Below are 23,425 nucleotides of genomic sequence, written 5' to 3' on the forward strand. Positions count from 1 at the left end.
AGAGCTGATGGGAACCCAGGGCCTTCTCAAAAGACCTCTGCATTCTCTTTCCTTCTCTAAGGGCATCAAGCCAAAGGAGATGATTAATGGGAAACACTAGAAAAGAAGGCCTCTTTTTGCCTGTATTAGTCAGTGGTACGAATTGCTGAAGAGAAAAGAAACAACTCTAGATGAGAAAGCCAAGGAAATGGAAGCTGTGTGTTATAAATGCAAAATAACAAATTGCAGAGTTCTGTCCTTCTAAGCAAAAAGATCTAGAGGAGTAAGTTCAAATCTGAGGATACTGGGCTTTGTGGATTTTTTATACTTAACAAAAATTTTAACTCATTCTGGATTTACGGCAGGCCTTTCTTTCCTACATCCAAATTGCCTCGCTTGTCTGTTGTTAGAGCCTCTTTTGCTCTGAAAACAATGCTGTCTTGAATGAGAATTCCTTAATGTTGTGTTATACTTTCATCTGTAGTATAGCTCTCCCTTTTAAAAGATTTTATTTATTTATTTGACATAGGAAGAGACAAGAGAGCACAGCAGGGGGGAGTGGAAGAGGGAGAAGCAGGCTCTCTGCTGAGCAGGGAGCCTGATGTGGGACTCGATCCCAGGACCCTGGAATCATGACCTGAGCTGAAGGCAGAGGCTTCATGGACTGAGCCACCCAGGTGCCCCCATCCACAATATCTTTTGATCTCACAGCAGTCCTTTCCAGAACAGAACAGGCTGTCTTGCTCCTCCGAGCCAGGAGGCGAGGATATAGTCAGTGGCTTGGGGAGGTTAAGTGATGGCATAGGGAGTGGAGCGTCATCAATCCCATGGTTAAGGGCTCTTTCCCCCATGTCATGCACCTGTGCTTTCAAGTGGTGGAAAAAAGTAGCTCTTGCAGACTTGTTGAACCAGCATCGCCTCTGTTCAGCCCTCCCCGACCTCACTGGTATGGAGTTAAGTGATTTCTTCTGCTCTCCATTCTCCTTGGATCTTGTGTGCCCCTGTGCTAACACTTACCACATTCTGTGGATTCTTTGTTCTTTTTACTGGCTCCCACTAGACCATGAGTCCCAGGAGGCTGGAACCACAGCTTTCCGCATGACTTTATCCTTGGGGCCTGGCATGGAGTAAGACATTAATACATTTCTCTGAAATGAGTGAATGAAATTTGTTTTGGAAGCATTTTTTTAAACCCTAACACTTAAAGAAGAGAAGGAATATAGTGACATTGTATTTAAATATATTTCAAGTCAAATTTCAGTCATGAGTGGAAAGAAATTACAAAACTGTCTTTTGTTAAATGATGTGAGAAGGGATTAAGAAGAATGGCAATAATTTAATATCTGACTACTTAAGAAAATGGTTTTCACTCACTGAAATTAAATTAAAAAAAAAGGAAGCAAAGACTAGCAGTCTTGACGGTTTAAATAAAAATTTAAATATTTTCTTGAAAGGCAATACATTTAGTGAATCTCATGTTCTCATTCCTGGTCATTCTCTCTTTTTTTTTTTTTTTGCATTGCTACTTAGATCTCAGTCCCTTATGTGAATCTGAAAAGTAGTCATCAGATAATGACCTTGTAATCGATAGTTTTTGTAAGCTTAACTTTTTTTTTATTCATTAGCTGATTCAAATTCAGCAGTTAGACAACCCAGGAATTGTATGCAGGCAACTGTCTTTTAAATGGAGCTTTATCTCGACAAAACTCAACTAGGAAATGCACTGACAAGAGATGCTTATCTCTGTGGTCCAGACTTGGCTTCCTATTAATGCCAAATTCATACCACTTTGGAGAAATATTTTTTCCCCTGCCAGCCCCTGTCTTCTTCCTTACTGTCTGTTTTCTTCTGTTGGATCTAGGTTCTAGTTTATGAACTTTGTCTACAATAAATGACATTGTTTCATAAATATTTTGAAACATGGAATCCCTTGATGCTAGGATCTAATGTTGCATTTTAAAGACTTGCTGCTTCAGGAGAGGGTAGGAAGGTATGGAGAAGAAAGAACAAAAAAAAAGAAAAAGAAAAAAAAAGAAAAATTAAACAAAACAAAATAAAGCAACACCAAAAACCTGGAACTTTCTGTATTACGATTTGGTTTTCCCTAACCAAGTATAACCCCGGGGCCTTTTCTTGGAAGGAGGGTTTCCTACAAATACTCTTGCAACCTCAGTCCTGTGGGAGGGCTTAGTTCACCCCACAGTGTTCTCTGTGCCTGGACAAATAACCAGCCGGTTCAGTGTAGAGACCCAGTAATTTTTACCTCTTAAAAACTCGAGGGATTGGGGCGTCTGGGTGGCTCAGTGAGTTAAGCCTCTGCCTTCGGCTCAGGTCGTGATCTTGGGGTCCTGGGATCGAGCCCCGCATCAGGCTCTCTGCTCAGCAGGGAGCCCGCTTCCCTCTCTTTCTCTGCCTGCCTCTCTGCCTACTTGTGATCTCTCGCTGTCAAATAAATAAATAAAATCTAAAACAAACAAACAAACAAAAAAACCAAAAACAATACTCGTGAGATTTATGGGCCGCTGCCCAGATAATTTTAAAATATGGCAATGGAGCTGCATGTTCTCTGCGGTATTTTGCTTTGGATAGCATGGAAGAATTTTAAGATTTCATTCTAAGTTATTCTAAGAAGTGTTTACATGCTTTTAATAGTTTGTGTCATTGATTCATGCACTGTGATGCCCCTGGGCTTCGTAGAAGCCATGCAAATACTCCTCTAGCTTATTTAGGTAAACATTTTTAAATGTCTGGAAACATGCAGAGGTAGTATATATCATTATTGCTAGCTCTTCTTCCCTCTTCTTTCTTGTGGTACAGACTTACTTTCATGCAGCTGTGCTCCTCTTAGCCTGGGTCACCTGCATGAGCCAAAAGTGCGTCATGGAGCCGGGAATAATAGAAAGACAAAGAAAGTCGTTTTTTTTGGGGGGGGGGTGACATGGAGAGGGACAAGAGAAATTGAAATTTAACCCCAAAATCATTAATGCTCTATATCTATACTAACATCTGTGGTTTTCAAAATAGATATAGAAAATAACATTTGTTTTTTGGCAAATTGTATGTGCACTAATAAGAAGCCCGTCCACAGTCGTTATGTTCACTCTGTCAGCGTGGGTGCCTTGGTTATTAGTATTCATTAGATGACAGTATTGGGTCATTTAAGCGTCTGGCTAAAACAACTGACACGTAAAGACAAGAGATAGAAGTTAGTTTTAAAATGCCACTAATGGGGGGGCGCCTGGGCAGCTCAGTCAGTTAAGCGTCGGTCTTCCACTCAGGTTATGATCCTAGGGTTCTGGGATTGAGTCCCTCATGGGGCTCCTTGCTCAGGGGGGAGCCTGCTTCTCCTTTGGGCTGCCACTCTCCCACCCCCCCCCCCCGGTTGTGCTTTCTCATTCTGACAAATACATAAATAAATAAGTCTTAAAAAAAATTCTGTGGCTAGTATTGGCCCCAGAATTGTACTTAGGTCTCTAATAATTTACGTTCCTGGCAGTACTCAGCTGTGTTCAACAAGATGCTCCTTCTGTAACCTGCATTAGGATTGTTGAAATGATAGGATCTTTTATATCACAAAAGAGATGAGCTAATAGGAAAGATTATGTTTAAAGGATATTTTGATGAAGGTAAGGGATTAGTTGTATGGGAGAGAAATATATAGAAATAGCAAATGGAAATGGAATATGCATGTGGAATTCAAATATGCCTGAAATAAAGCAAAGACCACAAACTATTTTACCAACATTGAGCAAGCCCCTTGAGAACATGACTGCCAAGAATTTGTAGAGAACTTTAAAACCCTTTAGCAGAAGGTGTACTTTGTATCAGAAAACATTGAGAGTTCTGGTTATATATTTTGAGAAAGGAAATAGTATCAAAAGGATATTTGTGGAAGTAGAGAGTAAAATTGTATTAGAGGGGAATCTTGAACAGAGAGGAAAGTGAGGAAAATGCTATCTTAGGGATCCAGGAATGAGTTGGACCCTGGGTCAGTGTTGTGCTTGTACACCTGAATGCATACCAAAGGGGAAGACATCCCAAATGTGTTCACAGGAACAGAACACTGGGGACTGTAACTATGAATCACTAATGATTATGGCAAACGTGGAAAAAGGTGATTATTGAGAAAGGAGGATTAAAAAGACAGTGAGATTGGTTTTCACACCATTTAATTTTAGGCTCTGTTGGAATATCTAAATGGAATTATACTTTTGGATGCTAAGAATAAGCAATTAATGTACTTCACAGTAAATGCCTTTTTACCTGTTTTTGCTAGACTATCAGGTCCTTGAAGTTCAGCATCCTGTGGGTTTTGCTCATGTCTCTATTTCCAGATCCTAGGACAGTGTAAGCCTGTTTGTGGCAGCCAGTCAATACATATGATTTGGATGAGTGAGAAGAGGGTGTGAAGACTGTAGGGTGGGGGAGGGATTTTGATAGTTGACTGAAGATTCTCTATGGACCCTTGAAAGTACATTCACTTTGGCTGAATGGGGGCAAGAAAAGGAGCATGGAAGACGACATGAGTGCTGAGAAAATCAGAAGTATTGTCAACAAACTTCTGTGTGAGTTCAGTTTTTTAAGAAGTGCCAGAACTGTGCTGGGATCATGGAAAATGGTGGAGGAGGTATTGGTGAGGAAGTCGAGGAACTAACTTAGTTGAGCTAAACATTCTGTTGAGCAGAGGTCTAAAGAAAGTGTTAAAGTGAGAGTGAGTAAGAAAGTGAGCTCAGGACGAGGGTAATTGGATTTTTGTCAGAAAAAGATGGCCTTCGCTTGGTAGATTGGACAGAGGGGAGCAGATCGTGAGGATTAAGGCAAAGGCTTGCCAGGGACAGTAAACACTGGAGAAGCTTATTAGCCATGAAAGGAGCTCAAGCAGCCTTTTGAGAATCTTAAAATTCTCATACTCTTCCTGTATTTTATGATATAAAATAATAGCTTTTTGGAATATAATCATATTGCTATGCTATACTATATTCCTTTTTTTTTTTTTAAAGATTTTATTTATTTATTTGACAGAGATCAGAAGTAGGCAGAGAAGCAGGCAGAGAGAGATAGGAGGAAGCAGACTCTCCGCTGAGCAGAGAGCCCGATGTGGGGCTCGATCCCAGAATCCTGGGATCATGACCCGAGCCGAAGGCAGAGGCTTTAACCCACTGAGCCACCCAGGTGCCCCTACTATATTCCTTTCTGTCCTGTATTTCCCACCCCTGAGATCCAGATGTATCTGGGGGCAGAGAGGCTGTTGGTGTCTGTGTCAGCTACCTCTACTTCCACCAGGGAGTCGTTAGCTAGAAACTAGTGGAGAGGGTAACTGCAGTTGCCATGGGCACCTTTGCATTTTATCTTGTCCAAAGATGGGGGGTGGGGAGGAGGATGAGGAGAAGAGGCCCGATGGGACAGCAGGAAGGAAGAAATCAGAGTCACCGGGGGTGGGGAGGGGGGAAGTGAGCAAATGTCAATTTGTCACGGAACCAAATTATTTAGCTTTTAAGAAAGCAGTCATTATGTTGATGTAATAACAGCCCTTTAGTGTGAGTTGTCAACAGACAGTAATAACTTTTAATGAGGCCTCTAAAATAAAACCTTTATGGTACCCATGTGTTTGGGTTACTGCGATCCATTATTCTAACCCTTATTTTACTTCCCTCTTACTTTGTGATTTATTATGTTTGAAGCCTCCATGATTAATTCCTTAGGGAATGTATTTTAGTGCTTAAGCTATTATTTTAACTTTTAGCACTGCTAATTTAAGTTTGTTCCCATTTGCTAAATTTGAGATGAGAGGAATTTATTTTAACCATAAGAAATTGGAAGAACAGGGGGAGAGAGTGTTTCATTGTAGAATAACAAGGAGAGTAGCCAGTGACTGAGAAGTTGCCAGTTGCGTTGTGTTGACAAGTGTGATTTGTGGGAGTCCCTTAAGAATGTAACAGGGTCATAATCTGAACATAAAAATCATGCATTGTGTGGGTGAAGGAGTAGCCTGGGAATGGAAGGGAATGGCTATTAGTATATATTGAAATTACTGCCTCAAAGAAACACAGGAGTCCTTACACTGTATGTGTTGAAATCATCTGCCCCTGAAAGCTAAAACCTGGCAGAAAAATCCCAGAAAAACCAGACAATAATTCCTTGAAGCGCCATCTCCTTTTTTGAATTGCTCATTATTGAATTATAGAAATAAGATATAAAGGGTGCTTTGTAGTAATATAAGCAATTGTCGCTGACTTGATGTGTTTCTGACAATTCTGCTGTAATTCCCGATACTTGTCATCCTGTGTCCGGTGTTTCTGAAGTGAGCTCCCGATTTCCTCAACTTACTCCCTTCTGTATTTCTGTGCTCTGTTTACTGCTGGTAGTCAATTGTGTCCTCCTTGGCTTTTCAGATAGCGAGTTTTGTCAACAAGTCAGGCATGGACATCTCAATCCTGCAGCGGTCCTTGGCCATTTTGGAGTCAATGGTGCTCAACAGCCATGATCTCTACCAGAAGGTGGCTCAGGAGATCACTATCGGCCAACTTATTCCACATCTTCAAGGGTAAGCCTTCAGTTTCCTCTTGTGTGTGGGGGGAAGTGGTTCTGGTAGATAGCTGCAGTAAAGCCTTGGGAAAGGTTTTTGGTTGGTTTGATCAAATATGTAGAAAAGGAACCTTCATTTGGCATCGAACCACACCATGTACCATACCTATCCCCCAACACACTGATGGCATAGTGACTGACCCGCCGGTGGGGGGGGTGGGATCCCAGGTCTGTTCTTGGTACCCTTCTGTCCCCAGTGCCTGGCTTTTCGTAGGCAATCACTTTTGATATCAGTAGAATTTTACTTTTAACATCATAGGACAGTTTGCTGTCCTAAGTTCTCAACAGTATCTTTCCCTTGTCATTAAAAATAGTGTTTTCTCTGCTATAATGAGTATTTTCATAGATAATTATGAATCTTTCAAGATAGTCTTCCTTCTTAGGCTCAAGGTGATTACAGTGACCTTCTTTTGTCTTTTCTAATGCATGTGTTTTGTCTCCAGAGGCTTGAGCCGGAAGACAAGGCACTTAGCAGGCTGCGGGCTTCGGGGCTCTTTCCCTTCTCTCCACTCAGGCAATCAGTAAGGTTGTCCCTGAGAAGGACACCACTGTACAGTGCTTCTCATAAATTAAAGGATGTGGAGTTGCACGTGGGCAACAAGCCCCGTGAGGTGGCTTACACAAACAGGGAATTCATTGAAAGGATCCGGGGGGACTTTATAGACCCCAGGAACAACTTAAGTAACCAAGCCTTGAGAAGGACAGAAAGTGTGGCCTCCTTGGAGCGGCCACAACAGGCCTTTCCTCTAGTGCACTGGTTGACACCGGTGTGACTTGGCTCCCAGTAACTGCCATCCCTGGTCTCTCACATTGCATTTACACGTTCTCAGGAGGAAATCTGATTGGCCTGGCTTGGGCTGGGGATGCAGGCTGGGGATGTGCGGGAACAGTCAGTAGTTCTCCATGTACCAGAAACATTAGCTGTTGTGTTTATAAGGCAAATCTACTGAAGTGTGTTAGATGTTGCCTTCATTTGGGGGGTGGGGTGGGTGACCAGATTGTAAAATTTTAAGTCACACAAGCTGTGGATTGTGGCCTCAGGGAAAAGGAGCCCATGATCTAAAATGATGCTTTTGTGTGAAACCGCTCTCGAAATAATACCAGATTCACATTTCCCTGAATGTAAAATGTTTAAGTTCTACAGCCCGTGTCTTTTCTCTCAGTCTCAAGGGCATACTTGTGCGTTCACAGTGTGCTCTGCTAGAGTGCAGGGTTTCTAATCTGGCAAGTGCCGTGCTGAGGGTTTTATATACATTAACTAATTTTACCCTAAAAGCAGCGCCTTAAAATAAGTGTGTTCTTCCCCAGTGTTCCAGATGAGGAAACTGTTTTGGGGACACCCCCCTCCAACCTCGTGCAAGGCCACACAGCCAGCCTGCGGGGCACTGGGGTTTGGATTCCATCCTGCCGAAGGCTGTGTTCTACACTTGGCCTCTCCTGAAATGATCTCCGAGTGTAGCTCACCGGCTGCTCCTTGTTTCTGTCTCGGGTCCTTCTTATTTACCATTTACCACATGGCTTCTATGAGATTCTTGTTTCCTTTGGAATTTCTGATTTCACTTCTGTGAAAAGCAGTTTTGCAAATTTCACAAATAAAAACTGATTCTTTTCGTTTTAAAAAAGTTTTTATTTGGGAGTAGATTTTTAGACTATGTACTAGCATTGCCATGGAGACAAAGGAGTTTCCTTTATAATAAGTCCGGGGGGGAAGGATACCCAAGTCCAGTCCCAGATATACTTCATGCATCAGACAGAAAATCATAGCCCCCATCCCCCCCCAACCTCACAACCACACGTACAGCCCCTGGGTTCATGTATTTAAGCCTATTAGAGAAGAAGGGGCGAGCCGGCTGACTGCCTGGACTTCCTACGTGATCTCCGCTCAGCCATGTATCGTCAAGCTAGTAATAGTAATGCCCCTCCCCCCCCCATGGTGTGTCCTTCCTTATGATGGTTGAAATATGTTCTCACTCAGTTGCCAGCTGCATTTTCTGGGCCATACCTTTCTCTCTCATCTTTTTTTGTGGGGGAGATCATGACCTTTATCATGGTCTGACTCAGAGGTAGCCTATTCTGACTTTCTGTATTGTTCTGGGTCTTTACAGGACAGATCAAGAAATCCAAACCTATACCATTGCAGTGATTAATGCACTATTCCTGAAGGCCCCCGATGAGAGAAGGCAGGTAAGTTGCGTTTCTTTGGTCCTAAGACTGTACTCAGGGCTGGCAAATTTGGGGGCAGAGAGTGCCCTCCCCTTCCCATCCTGGGGATTCCTTGGGCCTCCCCGCTGCCCGGGAGCTTGGCTGGCCAGCCTGGAGTCATTCACAGATCCAGTGGGAAGTAGGTGGAGATGCGCAAGCCCTTGTCCTAGGAAGAATGCTAGGAATGTTCCAGAGGCAGAGCCCTTGCATCAAAGGAAACCCAACGTAGGAGCTCGCAACATAAAAAGATGAAAACCTTTCTGCTTTGGGGACAGCAGAGGTAGAAGCCCTGAGATCTTCTGTCATGCCATTGAATGCTCCCTAGGGCAATGAGGTATTGTCCCTATTTTCCTGATGAAGACACTGAAACCCCGAGAGGTGTCCCGCTTTGCCCACAGAAGTTAAGATGGAAAGGACAGGAGGAGGACCACACAGTTCGCTGCCCCTGGTTGAGATAATTATTCCTAAGTCAGGGAGGGTCTTTGCTCCATGATATTTCTGTTGTCCATATCTGTATGTGGGGAGGGGAGTGATCAACCCATTTCCCTTTCTCTGTGCACACAAGAGAAGGGAACCCCTTAAATGTACCCATGTGAAACCCATCCTTTGATACTCTCCTTTGTCTATGGTTCTGTGGTTCTTCTGCAATGAGGTAAAAGATCCTTGTAGAGGGGGTGTAGAAGAAGTGGAATTTTGTGTGTCTTGGAATATAGCTTGCCCTTCAAAGTCCGTTCATTTTTTTTTTTTCCCCATCAACATAGCATAGACCATGTACCTTGGTCACACAATTCACTTCACTTAAAAACTGGGTGGAAATATGAGATCTTCCAACCAGTAGAAAGTGTACTGGGAGCTCTGTGACAGTTACCACTAAATTGTTTTAGAAGAATTTAGAAGCTAGCATGCTACTGAACCCTGAACACTCGAGAATTCCTTTTTTTTTGTTTTGTTTTGTTTTATTATATCATCGCCAAGGATTTTAAACCTCAGTGACTAAATGTGAGGGTTTCTGGTTTGTTTTCCATTCAGAATTGTTTGCTCATTCCTAGGGCTATGTCTGCACGACTAGAGTGACTTTATTGTTTCCTGTGTATTGGGTTGTGTCTCTGACGGAGCCTGGAGCCTTATGCTCCAGGATGGATTTTTAAGTATGGTTTTGCAGGTCAAATCCTAGGTGGGTCTGTTCCTTTTTTTTTTTTTTTTTTAAGATTTTTATTTATTTGTTTGACAGAGAGAGAAAGAATAAGCAGGCAAAGTGGCAGGCAGGGAGAGAGGGGGAAGCAGCCTCCTGCTGAGCAGAGAGCCCGATGCAGGGCTCGATCCCAGGACCCTGAGATCATGACCCGAGCTGAAGGCAGAGGCTTAACCCTCTGAGCCACCCAGGCGCCCCCGGATCTGTTCTTTTTGTATCTAAATCTAAATGCTGGCCTCATGATAACTTCCAGCAGCTCAGCAAACTGCCTGACAGCAGGCTCATATGCTTGCACTCCTGACATAGCCCTGGAGAAGCTTGATCCTTCTTCTGCTGGTGGGACCAAGGACACCTGGCTCAACTGGTAGCTGCCATCTGGTCTGACCTCATGGGCTTTTTGTTTCGCCTATGAAGAGCTTGGATTAGAGGAAACAAAAACTCATGCCCACCCCAGTTGCTATGATTTGGATCCCTGGATCTAGACATCAGTAAGATACGTACACTTTGCTTCTGCCTCTTACACCAAGAACTATTGTTAATCTACTGAATTAGTTTCACACGACCATGGAGAAATCGAGAGCCAGATGCCAATCTGTGCTGACTCCAGAGTAACCATCCCCGTGAAACATAATGGCATATCAGTATAACATTAGGTTTGGATTCTGTGAATCACATTTTTTTAAAAAAGATTTTATTTATTTATTTGACAGAGAGAGATCACAGGTAGGCAGAGAAGCAGGCAGAGAGAGAGGAGGAAGCAGGCTCCCCGCTGAGGAGAGAGCCCGATTCAGGGCTCCATTCCAGGACCTCAGGATCATGACCTGAGCTGAAACAGAGGCTTTAACCCACTGAGCCACACAGGTGCCCCTCAAAATTTATTTTTTGAAAATTAGAAATATCTGACTGAGATGACACCGATTGGCAATCTATTGCTGTAAAGATAATAAATCACAAAGGATAGTCTAATAACATTGGATAATTTAGGAGAACAATCCAACTAAGAAAGATGGGTGTCTGTAATCACATAGCAGCATATCTAGACTCTAATTTAGCCTTTGAAATAAGAATAGCAACAACACAGAAAATTAACTTGAGCTTTTTAAATTGTGTTGCATTAAAGATGAATCAGTGCCTATTGTTTGTCAAGACAAGGAGTATTTTGATTTTTAATTTAAAAAATATTTTTCAGTGAGTTCAGCAAGAGCTGGCTCTAAAAAACTGATTTCAAGTTCATACTGAAGAAAAGTTTGATGTTATTTTCTGAAGGTTAGTGGAACCTGCAAAGCAGAATACCATGCTAACTGGGGGTGTCATGTGGCATATATCCTGTGTTGTTACCAGCTTTTCTTGTGGGAAATTAAACATTCTGAATTTTGGGGGTAAAGAGGAAAATTTAGCAAAGCCTGCCATCCGTGATGATACTTGGAGAGTTTGCCTTGTGCCAAGCTCAGTGTTCAGTGCTTTGTGCCTTATTTCAATTTATTCTTCTATCACTGGAAAGCCTTATTTTGCCTCTTTTCAAAAGTGGAAATTGAGAGTCCGAGGGAGTAGGGAAGGGAAGGAGCCGCTCAGAGTCCCGCCTAGGCCTTGCTGTGCTCTGGGGAGCACCCCATGGTGCGGGAGGCGTTACCCAGAGAATTCTCTGGTATTTGCTGAGTGAAGAACTCCCTGGAGCCTGAAAGACACCAAGCCCGTTTTCTCACTCCAATTCGATTAAAACATAATCTAAACATTTATTTATTGGATTTACAGGAACAGCTTTGTTTATTTTTTTTTTAAAGCCTTAGGACATTGGATAAATTCCACTTCAGTGAAAAAATTTCATTTGTTTCAACTTCTCTTCCCAACTTTGGGCCAGGCACCATTGGTAGGACTCCATTTATCTGGGTTTTTCTTTATTTTTCAAAATGTATGAAATGAATTTGGATGGATGGATTTGAAACACCTCTTTCTGCTTTTACTGAAGAAAAATACCACCATGGTCAGATATTTTTACTTGGCGGGCAGGCTGGAGTGATAGTTCTGTTTTGCATTGACTCAGTGGGCCTTACTGAGAGAGCATGGGGTTTGTAGAGGGTCGGATGTGTTGAGAGCTGGGGTAGAACTTCCCGCTTTGCCATGCTCCACTGGGGGCTTTCCGGTAAGGGGGTGGAGCGGAACATCCTGCTTCCCCGCCTCCTGGATGTGGGACATTCTCCCTTTTTCTGCACAAATGAAGGGAAGGAGTGTTTGTTTTGCAGAGATGGGGCAAATGGATCCTTTCCCTCACAACTCCTTGCCATTATATTACTGTTCTCATAGCGAGCATGTTGGTGAGGTCCCTTCCAAATTTCTCTACATGTATTTATGATTTTCATAAGCATTATTAAAAAACCTTTTTGCAAGTTAAAAGATTTGGTGGTAAAATCAGAAAATATAGATTCAGAGGAGGAAGTTTGAAAGACGACTCTAAGTGCATGCCCCAAGCAGAGAACCCTCACAGTGAGTCACATTGTGTAGCCCTGGTTTGTTCTGGCCAAAGACTCTTCTACCTACATAACTTTCTTCACAGGGTGGAATCATACTACTTGGACTGTTTAGCTGTTTTTTTACTGCTTTTAAAACTAAACAAGATTTTGTGAATATCTTTCCATGTCAGTATCCCTCTATCCATATTTATATCTATCTATACTTTTATATCATCTCGATGGTATAAAATATTCTCCATGGAGCCTCAAGTTTACTCAGACTGTTTTCTAATATTGAACACCAACAAATACATGATGTACACAAGGATTTTTCTATTTTCTCTCTGACCAAGCTTCTATGTTCCTTAGGAGGGTAGTAGAAATTACTCTTTGATTTTCCACCAAACATTTACTGTCTGCTCTGTGTTAGACATAGTGCTCTGGGCACAGGAACACAAAGATGAAAAGGACAGTCTCTGTGCCCCTAAGGCGACCGTGGTCTTACAAAGAAGAGAAACAATGTCAAAGATAATTACAACAATTGCTGTACATATTGAAACTATATTGTCCCTTCTAACTTATTTTAAAATTCCAAAACTCAATAGGCTAAAATAGGCACGGAGAATATTTTTCTTTTTCTTTTCATTTATGTGCCAGGCAGTAATTTCATTTTTTATAAAATAAAATAAATGAAAAGATCCATAGGATCCTTTGGGCCCTTTGTTTTTCATTGGGTCCGGGAGAAAAAGTGGACCTTTCTATTTGCTTTTGGAAGCAAGCTCCACTTTCTGGGGACCATGGAAAGACAGGTTCCTTCCAGATTGCCATTTCCCTTGTTTCTGAATGTGTCATTGTCCTTGCTTTCCTGTTGTCAGCAGAGTGGAAGGTGTCTTGAAACACCTCACGGTATTTGTGCACTTTTCTCCCCCAGGCAGTGGGTGAGCAGGGGTGTTAACATCAAGTTGTAACTGCTAACAGAGTGCTCTGAATTTCCATCCCTTCTTCTCTCCTGCTTGCTTTCCTTTCTGTGGTGGCGATGGCGCCCTTAGGTTGGTGTAGAGAGCAGTGTTGACATCCTTGATTGTCCTCTGACTGTAAGTCCCCACCTTCTGCTCCTGCCCCCACTTGCCTGCGTGTCCCCCCTCACACTTCCCGCCCGCGTGTCTGGGCTCTCCTTGCTTCCTGCGAGTTTATTTTCACCGTGATTGAATTCATGGTTGTGGTTTCGAATCGTAGCCTAGTTTCTTCTCTACTCAGGAAGAGCAGCAACTCTAACTCTAAAATCCAGCCCCTCCCCACCAAAAGAACACTCAAGTGCCTTCCTGAATATGAGCAGTATTTTTTCCACTAACTTACAATGTTTGCACCAAGGTTGTACCCAACTTGATAATTTCAGCTTCATATCTATGGCTCGATATTTAGAAAGAGTATCTGTGAATCATTTCTTTTACTAAAGTCACCTGCAAATCCTCTGTGCTAGGTGGGCCAAAGCCCCAAATACAACTTACAGAAATGAGTCCTAGCAATGTGGAGTGTGGATTCTTGGAGTCCCTGCTCCATATTTGTCCCTTCCTAAAGCACCATACAGTTGACTTGTGTAGACTATTTTCAAGCCTTGGGGTACGTACCACTCATGCTTTGGTTTTGCACAAATTAAGATGATGTGGCTCTTGGAAGACTTGGAGACTTAAAGTGATGGTGCTCCAACACTGGGGGACTCCTTGGTGCAGGCACATTTCCTAGTAAACCTCTCTGCACATGTATAGTCTAAGAAAAGCGGATGAGCCTTTTGAATAGAGAACCATTGCCTTTATCCAGAGTATTTGCTTTTTATTCCATGCTCACTTTTTCCTGGAAGGAGGAAATTCCTAAAAAAACGAGAAGTTTGCGGGTGCCAGATTTCCTTCCTTTGCTTTTGGACAAAGCTCTGTTGTCCAAACAGAATATTCAAAGAGCAATTTGAATACTTCTGCCTGCTCGAGTCTGTTCTTCCGTAAGAAATACTGCTGATATCCAGTTAGGTAGCACCCCCAGGATAAAGTCATGTGAGGCCATGTTGAAATGTGTTTTTCTAACCTAAGGTTTTGTGTGGGTGTGTTTTTCATCAACAGGAGATGGCGAATATTTTGGCTCAGAAGCAGCTGCGTTCCATCATTTTAACAGTGAGTACGCGTGCAGTGTGACCACCCTGTTGGGCAGGAATGGCTCTGGGCATTCATTTATCTCCCCTTGCGGCTTCAGTTTGTGGTTTGTTCTGTGACTTGCTTCTGTGATGAGCAGTAGTAACTAGCAAGGAGGAAGAAGTATGCTTTTGGAACTGGAATGAACGAGGCTTTCCCACAGGAACGGTCTTATAGGACTGGAAGGAGGGGTGTCCGGAACTGCCCTGGGAAGACATTCTGGCAGGAAGGAGTAGTAATCTCTCCCAGTGGGCCAGGTTTATTACACTCACTGCCACTTTATATTTTAATTTTTTAAAGATTTTATTTATTTATTTATTTATTCATTTATTTATGTGAGAGAGAGAACATGAGGAAGAGAGAGAGAGCACAGGCGGGGGGGAAAGCAGATTCTCTGCTGAGCAGGAAGCCGTATGTGGGACTCAGTCCCAGGACCCTGGGATCATGACCTGAGCCGAAGGCAGATGCTTAATGGACTGAGCCACCCAGTCACCCTCCTCAACATCACCTTAGCTTTGCATTTAGGAAATCAGGGGCTCTATGATTTAAAAAAAAATCCACTGGTGTGAGCTCACACTGCTTTTAATGAAGAAGCTAACTGGAGGCTTGTCAGACTGACAGAGGCTCTGAAATTCTGACCATCACTTCCCTGGGCCCCTTTGCAAGAGACAGACAGAAAAGACATACATGGAACCCACTGGTTAACTGCCATGTGCAAATGACCTGAAACGTCAGTGGAAAAGAAGTCCAGCATTTTATGTGGCGAATGTTTAGAAATAAATCAAATGGCATGATTTCCTGAGGCCTTACCCTCTATTTGACTTTAACCAAAGACTGAAAGAAGCACATGTGATTGATTCCCAGCTTACCAAAGAGGCAATTTCTGTTTCTGTGATTTCAAAGAGGAGTTCCACTAGCTTACAATCACACACACATACACGCACACACGCGCACGTATGCGCACTCACTCACACACACACACACACACACACACACATTCCAATACAGTGAGGCTGTTGAAAATTAAAAACCTTATGAGGGCAAACATAATAAATATTCTAGAATCCAAAGCCAATAGCAATGACTACAGTTTGTCATCGAGTTTGATTTTGAATTTCCTGGCTGACAAGAATAAAAAGAAACATATGAGTGTAATTTTCGTTGTTTGATAAAAGAGGTACCCCAGTTCTTCGGGGATGATATACTTCTCCCCCTGCACCTGGGCTATGAAGTGGGTGTTGGTAAAGCATTCGGATAGGTTCTTGGTCCAAGAATGGTTTGGTAGAAGTTGCAGGAGGATTCATAATACGGTTAATCTTTATCGTGGTTCTTAGTGCGAGCAGAAAGCGCAGTATTTAGAGCGTGGTTCAGTGAAGGTATCTGTGGGACAGGAGGAGGGTGGAAAGACGAAAGGTGAGAGATGTTACATTAAGGTCCTAGCCTGCTGTTCTTACCTGGGTGTGGCAGTCGGAGTTGGAATGCCGGGAGATGGGCCAGGTGGAATGACTGTAGCCCCCGTGCCTAGAAGATCAGTTGGCTTCCATGGGACTTCTCCTATGAGACTTCGATGGCTGGAAGTTCCAAGCTGCTATCCTCAGGCAGAAACTTGGAGTGAAGATACTTTTGAGTTGCTAATAAAATAGATGGCCTATACACCTTGGATACGAAACATATACTCTGAATTAACATTCTGTTCTGAAATTGGGAGGATATGGCGTTTCATGCCTTTCCCCATCTCACCGCTGAGCTTCCCACCCCCATCAGCCCCGTTACCTTGGTTCAGTGACTTTTTCCGTTTCTCATTCTTCTCCCGACCCCTCCTCCTCCTTTTCTTTCTTTTTTTTTTTTTTTAAAGGTTTATTTATTTATTTATCTGACAGACAGAGATCACAAGTAGGCAGAGTGGCAGGCAGAGAGAGAGGAAGGGAAGCAGGCTCCTTGCTAAGCAGAGAGCCCGATGTGGGGCTCCATCCCAGGACTCTGGGATCATGACCTGAGCCGAAGGCAGAGGCTTTAACCCACTGAGCCACGCAGGTGCCCCCTCCCCTTCTCCTTCTTTAACTGGCTCTTTTGACATGGTACTCAGAGCCAGGGTGTGGAGTCCAAGTGCATGCTGGCTTTGGGACACCTCGAGAAAGTTCTTTTAGACGGCAGGATGTGGTTGGGTATAGCACATTCAAACTATCACATTGACCCCGTCCTTTGGCGTTTTTAAGGCAAAACCTTATTCTCTGCTAGAGGAGACGTATGTTAGGCCAAGTGTTCAGTCTCCTTTCTGACCTCGCTCCAGTTGGGGGAAAGGCCCCCATGTCTAGTCTCCTGCCATTTCTTTTCCATTTGTTCCATTTTGGTTCTGTTTCTCAGGGGAAGGGTCATTTTGTTTTTCATTTAATTGTTAGCAGGAGAGCAAAGTTGTGCACATGAATTAGCTCATTGCCTGTGGTGGTGGTGTTCTCTGGATAGTTGCCACGGTGAATGAGCTGCAGGCCTGATTCATACTTTGCTTTCTTTTGTGTTGCTTCTAAAACATTTCTCCACCTAGAAGCTGGATCACCTGTTGGAGACAGTTGTAGGGTAAAAGGATGGCAAAGTTGCTTACAACACATGCACACGATTTGTTCCTCTGCTGCGTGCATGGAAGGCTTCTGTTGTAGAAATCCACAGCTCTCTTCAGGATGCTCTCACATCAGGCATGCTTTTTTTGGTTTATAGAGCTGCAGTCACCTGTGCATTTCCAGTGCCTTTCTTTTGCTCCCTGCTGTACAGAGCAGGTCTTTACCTGGATTCTGGCCTAACCATCAGGAACTTTATTGGGCCCTGGAATATAAAGAAAAGCTCCAAGATCACTGACATCCTCACCTTTCTTCTGAAGGGTGGTCCCATAGACCTACATTTCCCGGGCCTCCAAGTGAAGACTTCTGGGGTTCTTCTTGGCATAATGACAGGGGTTAATTGTTGCTGGCTTTTTCTTCCTTTAAAAAAAAAAAATCATTATTTCTGAACCATCTCCCCAGCATGTCATCCGAGCTCAGAGAGCCATCAACAATGAAATGGCACACCAGCTGTACGTGCTTCAGGTGCTTACCTTTAACCTTCTGGAAGACAGGATGATGACCAAGATGGACCCCCAGGACCAGGTAAGTGCCAACAAGACAGCAGCAAAAGCGCATAGGGGAGAGAAAGTGGTTATTAAAGATCTTTTATTGGACTACTACCAAACCAGGAATTTGTAGATGATGATATTGTTTTATTATCATCTTAAAAAAAAAAAATATATATATATATATATTTGAGGTTTTTAAAAAAATTTATTTGAGAAAGAGCAGGGGAAGGGGCAGAGGGAGAAGCATACTCTCTACTGATCAGGGAGCTTCTTTCAAGGCCCAATCCCTGGATCCTGAGATCATGACCTGAGCTGAAGTCAGACCCTTAATGGACATACCCCAGAACTTGGTGGGGGTGGATGTGTTTAAAATTTAAGTGAACTTGGGCTCAGAGAACAAAGCAGATGGAATTATTTCATTATACATCAAACACATGCATATTTTTCCTTTGTTGGATAAGAAAGCCTAATGTCACATGGTCATGAATCTTGGCCCTTGGTCCCAATACCTGCGATGGTAATGGCTTTGGACTCAAGTTCCCAGACACCTTGGGCCATTTGGTTGCCCTGTGTGATTCTGATACAGCTGGAGGAATTAATTTCCATTCTCCAGTGCTCAGTGCCGAGAAAGGGGTGGGGGGCGGTTCCTAGGTTACACCTGATTCCTGGGCTTGCGTTTGTGTCAGTTGGCTATTTGTTTTAATTCTCTGTAGGCCTCTGGTGGTTGTGTGTGAAAAGTTATGCCTCCATCCAAAAGGCTTTGGGGGAACTTTACTGTGTGAGGACAGACTGAGAGGAAACAGCTGGGGGCCCTGCCGTAACCCATTTTCAACTTAAGCAGTGCTGCAGCTTTGGAAAGGAAAACACTCATTACTGGCACGTGAGGGCCTGATCTATCACAGATGTGAGCCCCACATGGGGAGCGTGTAACTGCCGCAGCCCTGCGTCCATGGCACGAGGCCACGCGATTAAGAATGATGGAGAGGCTTGGAGAGGCTGTCCAACGTGCCCCGGACTTTTGGCAAGGCCAAGTGTAATCATCCCAGAGAGAGGAGACTGTCAGCTTACCACTTCTAGTGACGGAAGGCCTTGCATCTTAATGTGGAACGGCCCTCCCCGTTTGGAAATACTTCCTTCTATTTATTGAAAACATATATACATATATATATATTTTTTTTTTCTTATTGTGGTAAAATGGACGTAGCCAAATATTTACCGTTGTAGCCATTTTTTAAGGGTTTGTTTCCATGTAGTCACTTCTTAGTGGTGGTAGAGATCCCTTGTCACTTGAACGCTGTTTGTAAAACCTGCACGTGCCTCTCACTTTGGCTCAACCAGTGTGGAAATCCCCAGACCCAAGACTTCCATCATATTTGGGACACCATTTTGAACTTCTAGGTAATTGACCGAAGTATTCCAAACGACTTGGCCGTGAGGATAATCGTGGGATGAAGCCGGGGCTGGCCAGCAGGGAGAGTGGCGGGGAACGATGCGGAGCCCTAACTTGGGACATCCGTTGCCTTTCATCTGTTTTCCTTCGGCCTGAAAGCAGTGATTCGTTTAGATCCTGGGGAAAGAGGGAATATCTGTAATGTCACTCAATGAAAGCAGCTCTTCCCTCCTCTCTTTTTTCTCCCGAACGCCTTCAGGCTCAGAGGGACATCATATTTGAACTTCGAAGAATCGCTTTTGATGCAGAGTCTGAACCTAATAACAGCAGTGGCAGCATGGAGAAACGCAAGTCCATGTATACCCGGGATTATAAAAAACTTGGCTTCATTGTAAGTAAGCTATCTCCAGTAAGCGCTCTCCTTCCAACATCAGGGGTCTGACCTCAGCCGCAGAAACCTATGTCTCCTCCAAGCGTGTGGTCCTCTAGCGCCTCGCGGAATAGTTTCCCCATTTTCCAGATGTTTAGCTGGTTTCAGCAGGATCCCGTGAAAATCTCTTCTGGCTGCAGTGCAGCGGAATAGCTTGCCGAAGTGTGACTAATACGGAGTTTGTTTATTCAGTTCTGATTAAGTGTAGTGAGCCCGGAATGCATGTAGATTTCATTAACTCTGCATCACAAGATGTTTCAGGTTCTATTGGAAATAAATGGGTGATGGCAACTGCGGGATAGATGTTATTATTGGGTTACTGTTTGGATCACTGACATACATGGATTTCCTATCAAAATCAAATTGAGGGTCTCCTGAAACGTAGTCACAATGAGATTTACGCAATTTGTCCTTTCCTGAAAGTTTTTGTCTTGTTACGGACGTTAGTAAGACAGCTCCTCGATTTCCTTTTTTTCAGTTTGCAAATCAGAACACTGCTTGTCCTGAACGTAATCTGTTGTTTTGTTTCTACTTGGGTTCCATTCTGGCCTTTATCACCGTGACATTTCTCCCGTGACTTTGAGCTAATGAATGTCAACATCTGAGGGTGTAAAATTAGGTTTCCATTTTGGCTGGCTTCTTAAGTGGCCAAAAATGAGATTTTGGCTTCAGTGATTAGAAATCATTAGGCATTACTTTATCATTGCAAATAAACACTCTTCTGTAGTACACACACACACACACACACACACACACACATATTAATCTTTATATACGTATCACGCTTTGTATGTTATTTGGGAAACCCTGTCTTTCATGGGGATCGTCTTTGGAAATGTTTCCATGTTAACATGTATTGTTTCCCATTACTGAGGAGTTTTTCATTTTTGGGATGGACTACAGTGTATGTAACCAAACCCTCTTGCTGAGTAATTCAGTCTTTGAAAGTTACTCTAAGTCTGAAATTGACATCTTTGCCGCCCAGTATTTACATGTATCCATGATCATGTTATTAGGATAAATTTGTGGCATTTATTTTTTAAGGTTGTTGATATTTACCAATTTGTTTTCCACACTGAGTCATTTCCACTTTAGCCCAGTGGATCAGAGTGGCTATTTTTTTTAATCTATCCAGTGTTTCCTAAATTTAAAAAAAAATCTGATTATTTATTGTTTTTATGTAGATAGTCTTAATATGTCTTTTCTAATAAGAATACTTGTCAAATGTATTCTGCTTTGCAACTTACTTTATAGAGGTACTGTGATATCATTCTTATATCATCATATCTTGCATTTTGACATTCCATTTAAATTTTTTAGTAGAATCTATTTTTTGAAAAATTTTAGCAGGAAGTGTCATGGCCAAGAGGCCAGGTGAGAGCTCCCTATACTTGAAGTGTATTGGTGGTCAAGGCTAACAGGTGGTCCCCGCCCTGCTGTCACCCACCTGTGTGTTAGCAGTTATTGGGGATATAGCTGAGGAGTGTGCACGCGGCTCACGTCCTACTTCCCCACCCAGTTTTTTTCCAGGTTTTACTTTTGTGTCTTGAATGAGGCCTGTCCAAATCACGTGCGAAGCTTTGCAAAATCACCCAATCTCTCTTGCCCTCCAGTCATATCAAAATCACCTGGGAAGAGATCAAGGCATGTGTATTTCAAAATGCTCCCAATTGATTCTGATACTCCGTCCCAGTGGAGAGCGTGGGTATAGGCTATGCTTGAGTTACTCCCATTTCATTGTCTTCCTCCACTACCACCTGGATTTCCAGTGCATTTGAACTGTGTAGAAAACACAGAACTCTGGTTCTTGATCCATAGTGCCCCCAAGACTCACTGTGTCTCTCTGCCCCACGTCCTAGTCGGGGACAATTGGATCCCCAAATGCACAGTGTCATTTCTCCTTCTGGCTGTGTGCCTGAAGGATGGAGGGGAGAGGGGAGATTGGGGGAAGAACACTTGCTGGGATTCAGATTATTACAGGTTCCTGGGATTATTACAGATCTCTAGGAATGGTATATGTAATGGGTGTGGGAGGTATGAAACATCTCCCTTTTTATTTTCATGTTCTAGGTGAAGTCATCAGAATATTTCATGAGCCAAAGTCGGAGTGACTTTTCTCAGGGTAGCTCCATCTGTGTTAACGTGGTGTTCATTCCTTCCACAGCTGACTAATAGAGTGTATCTCCGTCTTAGTTTTCAGTGTCTGCTGAGCGTTCTGCTTCAAGTAGTTTAGGAAGAACAATGTATTTTTTAACTGAAAGCTAATTTGATGTGGTTTTAAGGCTTTAGCTCTTATATGGCCTCCTTTCAAAGGACTTGAAAAGTCATTTTAGGAAAAGCAAAGACCTGGAACCTAGAATAACCAAAAAGAGAGTGTTGGTTTCCTTTATTTTTCCATGGTTCTTTTTTTAGTTTTCTGTTTTAGTCCTTCCCCTGAAATTTCTTCCAAGCCATGAGCTTGCATCATTTATTGATCAGAAGAGTTGAGAAATTGGAAAGACTAGTTAGTAATGATTTCTAATGGTGGAGAATTTCCTACAGCCTTGAGGAGCAGAGATACTCACTTTTGAATGCCCAGTCAGCCTGAAACAGACAAGCCTTGGTGAATGGAATCACGTGCTTGTTGCGCCACCTAGAGACCATCGTGCAAAAATGCTGGAAGCCAGCCGTAAAATCTCTAGAGGTTGTAAGCTGCCCGGATGCAGAATTCTCTTTGTGCTTCTGAAAGAGAATAATCTTGCCTGTTCCCTTAATGAACTCCTTCCTGTTAGGAGCAATTGAGGTTTGGATAATCTTTTGGATCTCGTTGAAAAGAAGTTTAATTCATAAGATGAAGATCGTTCTTTATCATTTCCCGTCTTCCAAGTGGGCAGTGCCCAGGAGATGTTAAATGACAGGTTTTTGGAGTCGAGTAGGCCTAGATTTTAATTCTGTCTTTCCTGGTTACCAGCCGTTGGACGAGCCGGCCAGTTGTTGAACCTGTTTGGGCAGCAGTTCCTCAGTTGTGCAGCTGTTTGTCTATTTTAAGGTCTTTGGAATGTCATCAAAGGTCATCTGATAGTGCTTCCTTTCTTTGCTTTTTGGAGAAAACATATCATGGAAATCACAGGCAACCTCTTCAGTTTTCCAAAGTAGAAGGGGCAGTTGCTCCAACAAGGCAAGCAGAGCAGTTGTTAAAGGGTAATAAAGCACAACACCTTTGAGAAGGCAGATGGCCTTACATTCCTTCCCAGCACAGCCTCCCCACAGAGCAGATTCTTCTGATGAAATAATTCTGAAATCTCAATTTAAAGCGGCTAAATGGTGTATTATGGTTTGTCATAATACAGGAAAGCACCTGCTTCTAAAACAAAGCTGCTTAATCTTCTAAGATCTCTCAGTTAATGATTCTCTAGTTGCAGAAGGGACTTGCAGGTGCCCAGGCGGGAGGAGGGGTCCAAGTTATCTGGGATGATGCTAGTTCTTATTAGAAATAAGAGGGTGAGGACGCAGGTAGTTCTCAAGGCACTGGAAGGCAGATTCCCTTATTTAGAATACTTTATTTTGAAAACTGGGGAAATACCTGAATACAAACTGTACCTTATTGATTATAATGACCAAGAACTGTGCAAAATGGTTTTCATACTCTGAAGAATTACATTCCTGGCCAGAGACCCTTCAGAGGTTGTCTTGATGTCAGATTAGTAGCTTCTCTATTTGTGAACTTTACCTTTGTTCGGTCGGTTGGACAGTCATTACAAAGAACATATCTGTAGTTCATTTTTGTGATTGCCCTTGAACCAAGGCAGATGTTGAAGTTGGACAAGGCTGTTGTTTTTGTTTTTTTCCTAAATGCCTTTGCTTTCCCATTCCTTTAGCTTGATTGGGCCCCAGATGATCTCATTTTAAATGAATGAATGAATGAATTTAGTAGGCTC

At 42.9% G+C, this 23,425-nt stretch overlaps 1 protein-coding gene across 10 annotated transcripts in view; it reads left to right on the forward strand.

Annotated features, from left to right (window-relative positions):
• ELMO1 (engulfment and cell motility 1) overlaps positions 1-23,425 on the forward strand; it is a 521,237-nt gene that overhangs the window by 184,367 nt on the left and 313,445 nt on the right. For 9 of the 10 annotated variants that reach the window (XM_032871418.1, XM_032871458.1, XM_032871410.1 and 6 more), the window contains 5 exons: positions 6,372-6,523; positions 8,670-8,748; positions 14,517-14,567; positions 17,600-17,722; positions 19,338-19,469. In XM_032871418.1, the coding sequence (XP_032727309.1) occupies positions 6,372-6,523; positions 8,670-8,748; positions 14,517-14,567; positions 17,600-17,722; positions 19,338-19,469 (537 nt within the window). Of the gene's footprint in view, positions 1-6,371; positions 6,524-8,669; positions 8,749-13,479; positions 13,500-14,516; positions 14,568-17,599; positions 17,723-19,337; positions 19,470-23,425 lie in introns of those variants that run through there. The other variant, XM_032871495.1, reaches the window with a different exon arrangement.

The sequence above is a fragment of the Lontra canadensis genome, unplaced genomic scaffold, assembly GCF_010015895.1.
Source record: "Lontra canadensis isolate GAN:19392208 unplaced genomic scaffold, GSC_riverotter_1.0 scaffold2, whole genome shotgun sequence".
Classification (NCBI taxonomy): Eukaryota; Metazoa; Chordata; class Mammalia; order Carnivora; family Mustelidae; genus Lontra; species Lontra canadensis.